This window comes from Pan troglodytes, chromosome 13 (assembly GCF_028858775.2).
Source record: "Pan troglodytes isolate AG18354 chromosome 13, NHGRI_mPanTro3-v2.0_pri, whole genome shotgun sequence".
Taxonomy (NCBI): domain Eukaryota; kingdom Metazoa; phylum Chordata; class Mammalia; order Primates; family Hominidae; genus Pan; species Pan troglodytes.
This window is the reverse complement of record NC_072411.2, coordinates 127,908,941-127,921,154: the sequence shown is the minus strand read 5'-3', so window position 1 is coordinate 127,921,154 and position 12,214 is coordinate 127,908,941. Positions and strand designations below refer to the sequence as shown.

General features: G+C 36.9%; 1 protein-coding gene across 4 annotated transcripts in view; it reads right to left on the bottom strand.

The window, feature by feature from the left end:
- The window catches only part of NYAP2 (neuronal tyrosine-phosphorylated phosphoinositide-3-kinase adaptor 2), a 333,066-nt gene that overhangs the window by 51,189 nt on the left and 269,663 nt on the right, over window positions 1–12,214 (bottom strand). The window contains exon 8 of one of the 4 annotated variants that reach the window (XM_054679436.2): window positions 1–12,214. This exon is cut by the window's left edge and continues 17,961 nt beyond it. The exons of the other annotated variants lie outside the window; for them this stretch is intronic. Within the exon in view, the coding sequence (XP_054535411.1) occupies window positions 12,209–12,214 (6 nt within the window). The 3' untranslated portion in view covers window positions 1–12,208. 4 annotated transcript variants of the gene reach the window in all.

Genomic DNA, 12,214 nt, shown 5'->3' with positions numbered 1-12,214 from the left:
GAGCACTAGAACTCTAGAAAAATGCAAATTATTGCCTGTAGAATAATGCAGGGAGCAGTGCCATACTTGGCATTCGTAGTCGGACAGAATCTACTCTATAAGATTGCAACCCCTTTCTATGTGTAAGCAGAATCAACTACATACTCTTAGGCTTTATTGGTATCCTCTTATAAGAAAACTGAGAGCTTTTCCTATACTTCTAAACTTAAGAAACACACTACATTCTGCCAGAGATATCCTTGCTTAACAAGGGAGAGACTTCTTTGTGCAATTTTCATAAAAACATTTAATGACTTCTGCTGACATTTTGACTTGATGCCTTGGAGCAAGTGAGTAGCTAAACTGAAGAATCCAAGCTCTCATTGATTGTGTGCAAGAAATATGCAACAAGGGAAAGTGTGAAGAGGGAAACTGAACAGTCATAGTATGTTAAACCCGGTGCTATCTATCTCATAGATTATCTCATCTAATCTTATATGTTCATGTAACAGTAGCTACCAAAATATTTATGACTATATATTACAAGTGAGGAAACTGAAACTCTCAAGAACTGGGTGGTAAAGGGCAGAAAGTTTTAGTCCAGGGTTGATTGATTCTAAGGGTTGTCATCTTTCTACATGCAAATACATTATTTCAAATTAGAATAAAGATAAAAGTCAAAAATAAAATAGATTAAAAAATTAAATCAGGCTGGGCACAGTGGCTCACACCTGTAATCTCCGCACTTTGGGAGGCCGAGGCAGGCAGATCATAAGGTCAGGAGATCAAGACCATCCTGGGCAACATGGTGAAACCCTGTCTCTACTGAAAATACAAAAATTAGCTGGGCATGGTGGTGCATGCCTGTAGTCTCAGCAACTACAGAGGCTGAGGCAGGAGAATAGCTTGAACCAGGGAGTTGGAGGCTGCAGTGAGCTGAGATCACACCACTATACTGCAGCCTGGGAAACAGAGTGAGACTGTCTCAAAAAAAAAAAAAAAAAAAAAAAAACAATTAGAAGCTCCACTCTTAAAATGAGAATGTATTACCAACATGTTTGCAATATTTAAATGTTGTTTGAAATTCTGTTGGGTGGTGAATAGAATTACTTCAATTAAATATAACTATCATGTGCATTAATGAACATTGTAAGTAATATTGTTGAAAATACCAAGATGCTCTCTGCACCATATATAATTAATGCAAAACATCTCAGTGGTTAGTTTTAATTTTGTTCTAGGACCATGACTTCAAATTATACAGTGTTATTAATATTTTCTTTTCTACCTTTTTTTTCTGAAATAAAATACTTGCTTTTATAAGGCATTCCTCAAAAGTGAGAACATGATTCCAAAAGCAATTGTTATTGTGTCCATACTTATTAAGCTACATTTTCCCCTGAACAACACTTGCCAAGTTTCTTGTACAATATACTTAATCTCTCTTTCTTAGCTGGGATAAGAATAAAATAATGTATTCATTGTCCTTTGAGGATTGAACAATGATAAGAAAACCAATGATGTCATCAATCTACTTTATCATAAATTACCATTATCCTCTATTCTTTAGGACTCCAATTACAGCTCATCTTAATCACCTCTATTTTTCAGATAAGGCACCTGAGTCAGAAAGGTTAAATAATTTGTCCATGAAACTCAGCAAGGGGATAATTGAGCCAGGGTTAAACCCAGAAATTCCATATATCTGCACATTTACATCCATTCTCACTGCTTCATGGGCAATGCATTTCATAAGTTAGTATTTCAGTTGAAATACCTCTTGGCCCCTCAACCTTGTATCTGATACCTTATCATGCAATTCAAGTATATGTAACATCCAAGAAAGAAACGAAAAGTCTTTTTATTTTTACTCTCTTTAATAAAATGCAGCATATTGAAGAAAAGATTGACTTCTTCCAATAAGATTTTAGAAAAAGGACTGAAAGAACTTTATCTTCAAAGATACTGCTATTAATTGGTTCTAAGTTTTGAGAAGAGTAAGGGATGCAATGAGAGGAACTAGAAAAAGATCAATCCAACCACACAGCTGGCAGAATTAAATACATAAATAAATAAAATCTGAGAAGAACTCAATGAAATTGAGACCCAAAAGTTCATACAAAAGATCAATGAAACAAAGTTAGTTCTTCAAAAGAATAAATAAATTGATAGATCATTAGCTAGGTGAACAAAGGGGATAAAAAGAGAAGATTCAAATAAACGCAATCAGAAATGACAAAGATGACCTTACAATTGCTCCCACAGAAATACAAAAGATCCTCAGAGACTATTCTGAGCACCTCTGTGTAAAAGTTAGAAAATCTAGACAAAATTGATAAATTCCTGAAAACACACAGCCTCCAAAGATTCAATCAGGAAGAAAGTGAAAACCTGAATAGACCAATAAGAAGTTTGGAAATAGAATCAATAATTAAAAAAATAACCAACCAAAAAAGAGACCTGGACCAGATGGACTCATAGGTAGATTCTATCATATGCACAAAGAAGAACTGACATCATTCCTGCTGAAACTTTTCCAAAAATTCAAGGAGGAGGAGTTTCTCCCTAACTCATTCTAAAAAGTCAGCCTCATCCTGATACCAAAATCTGGCAGAGACACAATGAAAAAAGTAAATTTCATGCCAGTATCCCTGATGATCATAGACACAAAGAACCGCTACAAAATACTAACAATCCAAATCCAGCAGCACCTCAAAAAATTAATTTAAGATGATCAAGAAGATTTTATTTCTGGGATGCAATGTTGGATCAACATACACAAATCAATAAATATGATTCACCACACAAACAGAATCAAAAACAAAAACCATATGCTCATCTCAGTAGATGCAGAGAAAGACTTCAATAAAATCCAATATCCCTTCATGATAAAAAAAATCCTCAACAGATTAAGCATTGCAGGAACATACTTCAAAATAATAAGACCCATCTAGGACAAACCTGCAGTCAATATCATGCCAAATGGGCAGAAGCTGGAACCACTCCCCTTGAGGACTGGAAGCAGATCAGGATGCCCACTCTCACCACTCTATTCAACACAGTACTGGAAGTCCTAGCCAGGGTAAAGCAGAAAAGAGCAATAAATAAAACACATCCAAACAGGAAAAGAAGTAAAACTATTCTCTCTTTGCCAAAGATATGATTCTATGCATAGGAAACCCTAAAGACTCCACTGAAAAGCTCCTGGAACTGATAAATAACTTTAGGAAAGTTTCAGGATACAAAATCAATGTGCAAAAATGAGTAGCATTTTTATACACCAATAATATTCTAGCTTAGAACCAAATTAAGAACATAATCCCATTTATAATAGCCACAAATAAAATGAAATACATAGAAATCCATCTAACCAAGAAGGTGAAAGATCTCTACAAGGAAAACTACAAAACACTGCTCAAAAAAATCAGAGACTCTCTAACACAAATAAATAGAAAATTATTCCATGCTCATGGGTTGGAAGAATCTGTATAGTTAAAATGGCCATACTGCCTAAGGCAACTTACACATTCAATACTATCCCTATCAAAATGCCAATATCATTTGTCACAGAATTGTAAAAATCTATTCTAAAATTCATTTGGAACCAAAAAGCCCAAATAGTCAAAGCAATTCTAACCAAAAAGAATAACGCCAGAGGTATCACATTGCCTGACTTCAAACTATACTATAAGGCTACAGTAATTAAAACAGCATAGTACTTGACATAGTTTGGCTCTGTGTCCCCAACCAAATCTTATCTTGTGGCTCCCATAATTTCCACATGTTGTGAGAGGGATCTGGTGGGAGATGACTGAATTACAGGGGTAGGCCTTTCCTGTGCTATTCTCGTGATAGTGAATGGGTCTCACAAGATCTTATGGTTTTTAAAATAGAAGTTGCTCTGTACACGCTCTCTCTTTGCTTGCTGCCATCCATGTAAGATGAACTTGCTTCATGATTGTGAGGCCTCCCCAGCCATGTGGAACTGTAAGTCCCATTAAACCTCTTTCTTTTGTAAATTGCCCAGTCTACAACCATATAATCTTCAATAAAATTAACAAAAATAGGCAATGGACAAAGGATTCCCTATTCAATAAATGGTGCTGGAAGAATTGGCTAGCCATATGCAGAAGAATGAAACTAGACCCCTACCTCTCACCATATGTGAAAATTAATTAAAGATGAATTAAAGATGTAAATGTCTGACCTCAGAATATAAAAATCCTAGAAAAAAACAGGAAATACCCTTCTCAACCTAGGTTTTGGCAAAGAATTTATGGCTAAGTCCCCGAAAGCAATTACAACAAAATCAAAAATTGATGTAGGGCCTAGTTAAACTAAGAGCTTCTGCAGAGCAAAACAAATTACCAACAGAGTAAACATACAGCATATAGAATGAGAGGAATTATTCATAAACTGTGCCTCTGATAAAGGTCTAATATCCAGAATCTACAAGGAACTTAAATCAACAAGCGAAAAACAAAAACAAAAGCAAAAAATCCCAGTGAAAAATAAGCAAAGGACATGAATAGACATTTCTCAAAAGAAGGCACACAAGTGGCCAACAAACATATACAAAAATGTTTAAGATCGCTAATCATCAGAGAAATGCAAGTCAAAACCATGATGAGTTACCATCTCACATCAATTGGAATGGTGACTATTAAAAAAAATCACAAAACTACAGATGTTGGCAAGGGAGCAGAGAAAAGAGAACGCTTATACATGGTTGGTGGGAATAAAAACTAGTTCAGCCACTGTGGAAATCAGTTTGGAGATTTCTCAAAGAACTTATAATAGGAGTACCAACTGAGCTAATAATCCCACTACTGGGTGTATACCCACAGGAAAACAATTCATTATATCAGACACATGCACGATATGTTCATTGTAGCACTGTTCACAATAGCAAGGAAGTGGAATCAACCTAAGTGCCCATAAACAGTGGATTTGATTTTTTTAAAAATGTGGTACAAATACACCATGGAATACTAGGAAGCCATAAAAAAGAACAAAATTGTGTCCTTTGCAGCCATATGGATGATGCTGGAGGCCATTATCCTAGGCAAGCTATTGCAATACTAGCAAGTCAAATATTGCATGTTCTCACTTATAAGTCGGAGCTAAACAGTGACTACACATGAATGTATAGATGGGAACAATAGACACTGGGGATCACTAGATGGGGAAGGGAGGGAGGTGGGGGTGTGAGCTGAAGAACTGCCCATTGGGTACTATGCTTACTGCCTTGGTGATGGGATCATTGGGACCTCAAGCCTCGGCATTGGCAATTTACCCATGTAACAAACCTGGACATGTATACTTTAAACTATAATAAAAGTTGAAATTTTTAAAAAGTTCGATGGAAATTCTTTTACCACTAGTAAACAATAAATTATGAAAAAATCACTAATATGACATATGTGGCTTGTAAAAAAATTTCTAGTTAAATAATTTGAGAAGGTAGTAATGGATAATCATTCATTTTACTATAGATATTAAGAATTTCATCTTTTCTTTCCTGTTAACGCATAAGACTGGGGGCTTGCCCCTCACTTTGCTGACACACAATCTACTCTAAAATCAGTATGTTACTGGAAATATAACATTCAAAATACACCCCCTTTTCAAATTCCCTGAATACTGGTGACCTCATGCCTTTGGCAAAGATCGACAGATCTCCCAGCACTCCTATTGTGACCAAATTTAACCTCCTGTTCCCTCAACATACTGCCTCCAGGAGAATCTACAAATAGATGAGGTTCAAGACATGTGATAAAACATATATTCCACTTTTGACAAATATCGAGGGGCTTCCTGGTCTCCAGGAAAGGAGAAAAATCAACAGAGTAATGACATGTCGGGGGTCATGGTCATAGGATGGTGATTCTGGATTGAGGGCAGTTTTCCTGCACCCTCTGCTGATTCACTTTGCATGTGTCTAGCTTCTCCGCTAATCACTGTAGCACCTTAACACACTTCTGCCCCTCACATACTCACGAGTCAAAGTCCCAACGGGCAAATATAAACACAAAGATTCCTTGTCAATTTTTCCAAACACACTAACCCTTCCTACAGCCACAGCAAAGCTTCTAGATAAAGGGATGTTAAACTCTTCTGAGGGGGACTAATAAACCCTCAGCTATTTTGAAATTAATTTCACTTGCAAACACCAGAAAACATAGCCCTTCTTTGTATGGCATGTCAGAACACATTTTTAACCCCCAACTCCAAATACCACAACCTAATATACAATCAAAGCCCCAACTCTCTACAAGTTACATTATCTTCAAGTCCCCAGTCTCCTCATCAAAGTCTTGTCAGAAGAAATGAAAGTTTTTACTTTTTTTTCTCTCTCTCTCTGTACCCCACAGCTCTCAGAGCAGAAAGCTACTTACTGAAACTCTTTTAGACTCAGCTCAGGAGATTTAAGACTCCAAGCTTTGTGGCTTCACCTGACTTCCTCAGCCCTGAATGGGGTCCTCTGCTCATCACAGGGGAAATTTGTGAGCCACAGTTCTGAAGTCCATCTGGGTCAGGAACAGACAGCCTGCTTTGTCATTGTACCCAAGATAAAAGGGAAACAGAGGACTGTTGGTAGTGAGTACACACACGACTGTAGACTGCTTTGTTCTTTTCATACTCCTTGCCAGGGAAGAGTGGATAGGAGGTACTATTCCTAGAGTCACCGGCTGAATGTTCTTGTTTTACCACATATCATTTCTCAAAGAAGACTGAGCTTTCTGACTATCCTGCAGATCTAACAATTGCTCATTAATACCAGAATCCTAACCCCAAAAGGGTTATATGACCGTAGCATAAGACACTAATTTGATTCACAGTGGTCAAGGTAAGAACCATATCACCCATCACTGCCTAAAGAAAAATTTTAAAAGTGTAGTTTGTAATGAATGCACAGCAATAATCCAAAGACTGTGTGTATTTTTCTAAAGAAATGGTTACATAAGCTTACCTCGTTTCATTGTGCTTTGCTTTATTGTGCTTCATAGACATTGCATTTTTTTAAATAAATTGAAGATTTGAGGCAACCCTCTGTCAAGCAAGTCTGTTGTCACCGTTTTTCCAACACTATGTGATCACTTATTGTCTCTGTATCACATTTTCATAATTCTCACAGTATTTCAAACTTCTTCAGTATTATTATATGATATGGTTTGGCTCAAACCAGATCTCCAAACCAAATCTCATCTTGAATTTCCATGTGTTGTGGGAGGGACCTGGTGGGAGGTAATTGAAGCATGGGGGCAGGTCTTTCCCGTGCTGTTCTCGTGATAGTAAGTAAGCCTCACCAGGTCCGATGATTCCATAAGGGGGAGTTTCTCCACAAGAACTCTCTCTTTCCCTGCCACCATCCATATAAGACATGACTTGTTCCTCCTTGCCTTCCACCATGATTGTGAGGCCTCCTCAGCCATGCGGAACTGTAAGTCCATTAAACCTCTTTTTTGTTTTCCCCCAGTCTCAGGTATGTTTTTATTAACAGTGTGAGAACAGACCAAAACATTATATCTGTTTATGGTGATCTGTGATTGCCTTTGATGTCACTATTGTAATTGCTTGGGGGCACCACGAACCATGCCCATATAAGATGGCAAACTTAATCAATTAGTGCTTTACGTGTTCTCACTGCTCTACCAACCAAATATCCCCCATCTCTCTTCCTCTCCTCAGGCCTCCCTCTTCCCTGAGACATGACAATGTTGAAATTAGGCCAATTAATAACCCTACAATGGCCTCTAAGTGCTCAAGTGAAAGGAAAAGCTGCACATTACTCGCTTTGAATCAAAAGGTAGAAATGATTAAGCTTAGTGAAGAAGGCAAGTCAAAAGTCAATATAGGCCAAATGCCACGTTTCTTGTTGCCAATAGTTATCCAAGTTGTGAATGCAAAGGAAAAGTTCTTAAAGGAAATTACAAGTGTTACTGCACTTAATATTTGAATGATTAAAAAGTGAAACAGCCTTCTTGCTGGTATGGAGAAAGTTTTAGTGGTGTGGGTAGAAGATTAAACCAGCCACACATTCTCTTAAGCCAAAAATTAATTCAGAGCAATGCTTTAACTCTTCAGTTATATGAAGGCTGAAGTAGGTGACTGACCTATGGAAGAAAAGTTTGCAGCCAGCAGAGATTGGTTGATTAGGCTTAAAGAAAGTAGCCATTTTCATAACATAAAAGTGTAAGGTGAAGCAGTAAGTTATCCAGAACATCTAGCTAAAATAACTGATGAAGGTGGCTATACTAAAAAGACTTTTGATGTAGAAGAAACAGCCTTCTGTTGGAAGAAGATGCCATCTAGAGCTTTCCTAGCTAGAGAGAAGTCAATACCTGGTTTCAAAGGACACGTTGACTCTCTTGTTAGGAGTTAATGCAGCCAGTGACTTTAAGTTGAAGCCAATGCTCATTTACTATTTCAAAATATTAAGGCCCTCAAGAATTATGCTAAACCTACTCTGCCTGTGCTCTAGAAATGAAAAAACAAAGTGTGGATGCCAGTACATCTGTTTACAGCATTATTTATTGAATATTTAAAGCCCATGTTGAGACCTACTGCACAGAAAAAAAAAGAATTCCTTTCAAAATATTACTGCTCATTGACAATGCACCTGGTCACTCAATAGCTCTCATGGAGATGTACAAGGAGATTAATGTTTTTATGCCTGCTAAGATAACATTCATTCTAAATCCATGAATCAAGGAGTAATTTTGACTTTGAAATCTTACTATTTAAGAAATCTATTTCATAAGGCTATAGCTGCCACAGATAGTGATTCATTTGATAAATTTGGTAAAAAAAGTAACTTAAAAACTTCTGGAAAGGATTCACCACTCTAGATATCATTAAGAACACTTGTCATTCATGGGAAGAGTTCGAAATATCAACATGAACAGGAATTTGGAAGAAGTTGATCTCAACCTTCTGGATGACTTTGAGGCACTGAAGACCTCAGTGGACTGCAGATGTGGTAAAGTGTAAATTATAACAAGAGAACTAGAATTAGAAAGGGAGCTTGAAGAAGTAACTGAATTGCAGCAATCTCATGATAAAACTTGAACACATGATGAGTTGCTCTTTAGGGATGAACAAAGAAAGTGGTTTCTTGAGATGAAATGCACCCCTGGTAAAGGTGCTATGAACATTGTGGAAATGACAAGAAAGGATTTAGAATATCACATAAGCTTAGTTGATAAAGCAGTGTCAGGGTTTGAGAGAAATGACTTTAATTCTACTGTGGGGAAAATGTTCTCAAACAGCATCACATGGTTTGGCATAGGTAAAGGAGGGAAAAAGAAAAAAAAACAGCATTGCATTCTACAGAGGAATCTTTTGTAAAAGGAAGAGTTCAATTGATGTGGCAAACTTCGCTGTTGTCCTATTTTAAGAAATTGCCATAGCCACCCCAACCTTCAGCAACCACCACCCTGATCAGTCAGCAGCCATCAACACTGAGGAAAGACCTTCTACTGGCAAAAACATAGGACTTGATGCAGGCTCAGATGATCGTTAGCATTTTTAGCAATGAAGTATTTTTTTTAATTAAGGTATGTACATTGTTTAGACACAATGTTTACACTTAATAGACTGGATTATAATGTAAAAATAATTTTTCTATATACTGGAAAACCAAAAAATTATTGAGACTTGCTTTATTGCAATATTCACTATATTGCCATGGTCTGGAACTGAACCCATGATATCTCCAAGGTATGCCTGTAAACAATCCAAAGAAATCTTAGCAATATTGATTTTAATACAGATCCCTGTCATTCCAAAACACATGATAAACAATGAATTACTGCTTGATGCTGCCAAAATGATTGCTGAAAGCCTATGTAGGAATTTTTTTTTGGAAAATACTGAAGACGTTTTCCCAGGAAGGACATAAACTAATGCAATAGTACCCCTTTGTGGTGACATAAGGCTATAAAAATCATAACCAAGACCATTAATTTGTAAGGGTCTTTTTTAGAGTTTCCTGCAGAATTACATTGAAATGGCCTAAAGACTCATTTAGTAATCCTTTCCCTTCTCTTAGACAGAACCACACTACTATCATCTCACCAATATGGAAATTTACTGTGGTTTTAAAGGTCTCCAAAGGAAAGATTCCATGACCTCTCCCCGTACAACATTCCAGGGTTCTGCTTTCAGGTCTAATAAAAATAACTTGACACACGAGCATGCACCCATTTCCTCTAGTTAAACCTGCCTCTTTGGTTGAGATGAGAACCAGATGGCTGTTATCCTTTTTATTCCTTGGCATCTATGTACACCAACTGCGAAGGCCAAGGATACAGAACCATAGCAAGATTGTACAAAATGGATTTGGTCAGAGGAAGTCATCATGACCTATCTATAAAACCTTCCAAAGTAGGGCCTGCAAATACCACTTGTGTTTGGAGCAGAAAGTGTTTTAGTGGGCCCGAATGTGCAAAGCACATTTCTTCATTTGAAGAGCTCTTCATCTTCCCCTCATGTAAGGTGAATCCCTGCAACCTGGGTGTACTTCATAACAACCCGACTCTCCTTGGAGGAGGTGTGCTCACACTGCTTTCAAACAACTTGAGGCTTTGGAATGATCGTATCTATTTATTTAACCTTCTTGCCCTTTGCACATCATCTGACTGCTGGACAGAACGGAAATAAAAATTGTTATTTTTCTCTTTTTAAAGTCTAACATAATTACACATTTTCTACTACTGAACTGAATGCTACTTTGAATTTTCTCCATTTCAGCATTTTAAATATTAATAAAATTTTGATTTTTTTGTTATTCACTTTAGCAGTTCCCAGTGGTTTTCAAATTATAGAACAAACTGAGCTCTTCCCAGAACATTCTGGATATTTGTTTTCATAGGGTTGACATTACAATACTGTGTTTCTTTCTTCCTTTTTTTTCTCACTAAATGATTTTTTAAATTGTAATCAAGAAAAATAAGTAGTTGAAAATGTAAGCTGCCAGTTTTATCTCTAGTTAGGGTTTATTTTTGTAACACATAATCAGTTGAAATATATAGAGATTAGCTTTGCCCATTTTTGTCCATACGAATGAGCTTTTAAGGGATGAATTAAACAATGGTGTCTTATTTGTAGTAGGTAGAGACATGATGTGTAGAAACCTATGTTAAGGCCTTTCATTTTAAAACAATGCAGGGTAATAAAAGCCAAATTCACGTGCCATAATGACTTTTGATCTCTTTTGTAAAAAGAAAGAGATAGACTCATGAAAAATAGTAATAATTAACGTCTGCTCTGTATGTTCATGTACCACATGCTTTATGCCTCAGGTAGATAACATACATTGTAAAAGAACAGCCAACTGCATGTTCCTGCCTGAAACCTCACTGTAAATAAAATATGAGTCAGACATTCATTATGTAGTTTTTGGTATTCATACTTGTCCTTAATCATCCTCTATTACATCTGTAGTTAATGCATATGCAATCAATTTTAAGCCATTAGCAGCAAAAAAAAAAAAAAAAAAAAAGCAGGGGACACCAATTAGAACACAATTTTTTTCTTTATTTATTCCTGTGTATGTAATTACCTTACATTAATAGTTTGACTTGTCAAGTAATTTCTAGCCCAAATGAATGTAGACATGTTAACTTTGGAGATCCTCTCCCTCCCTCTAGTGGTGATGAACGGCACAGGAAATTTTCAGTATGTGTTTGCTCTATAACAGCCAGGAGAGTGCAGCACGCGCGCACACACACACACACACACACACACACACAGGAAAGGACAGTGCATTGAGAGTAAGAAGAGAGGGGTTCAAGGCCGAGATCTGCCATTACTCACTCTGTGAACTTGAGATTTCACTTGGCCTTTTGTTTCTCAGTTTTCTCATCAGAGATGGGATAATGATTATGATTTGCAGGACTGTTGTGATGGTCACATGAGAAAACATTAGGTCAAATATATTTAGACATCGATAAAACATATTTAGATTTCTTCTTTTTCTAAGAGAAAATACAAGAAACATAATATACTCAATCCACTGATCTGATCCTCTAATGGAAAATCTGAGGCAGCCCCCATGGCCTTGGTCTCCTGGTACGCAGAGTATATAGAGTAGACAAATCTAGAGAGAGTCTTATTGATGTTGTGTTCAAACATCAGTCCCAGTGATGAAACCAAATGATGTCATCTGCTGTGTGACTCTTGGAGAAGGTCGTCACATGTAGTTTTCTTGCTAAGCATGGTGAACTCAAAT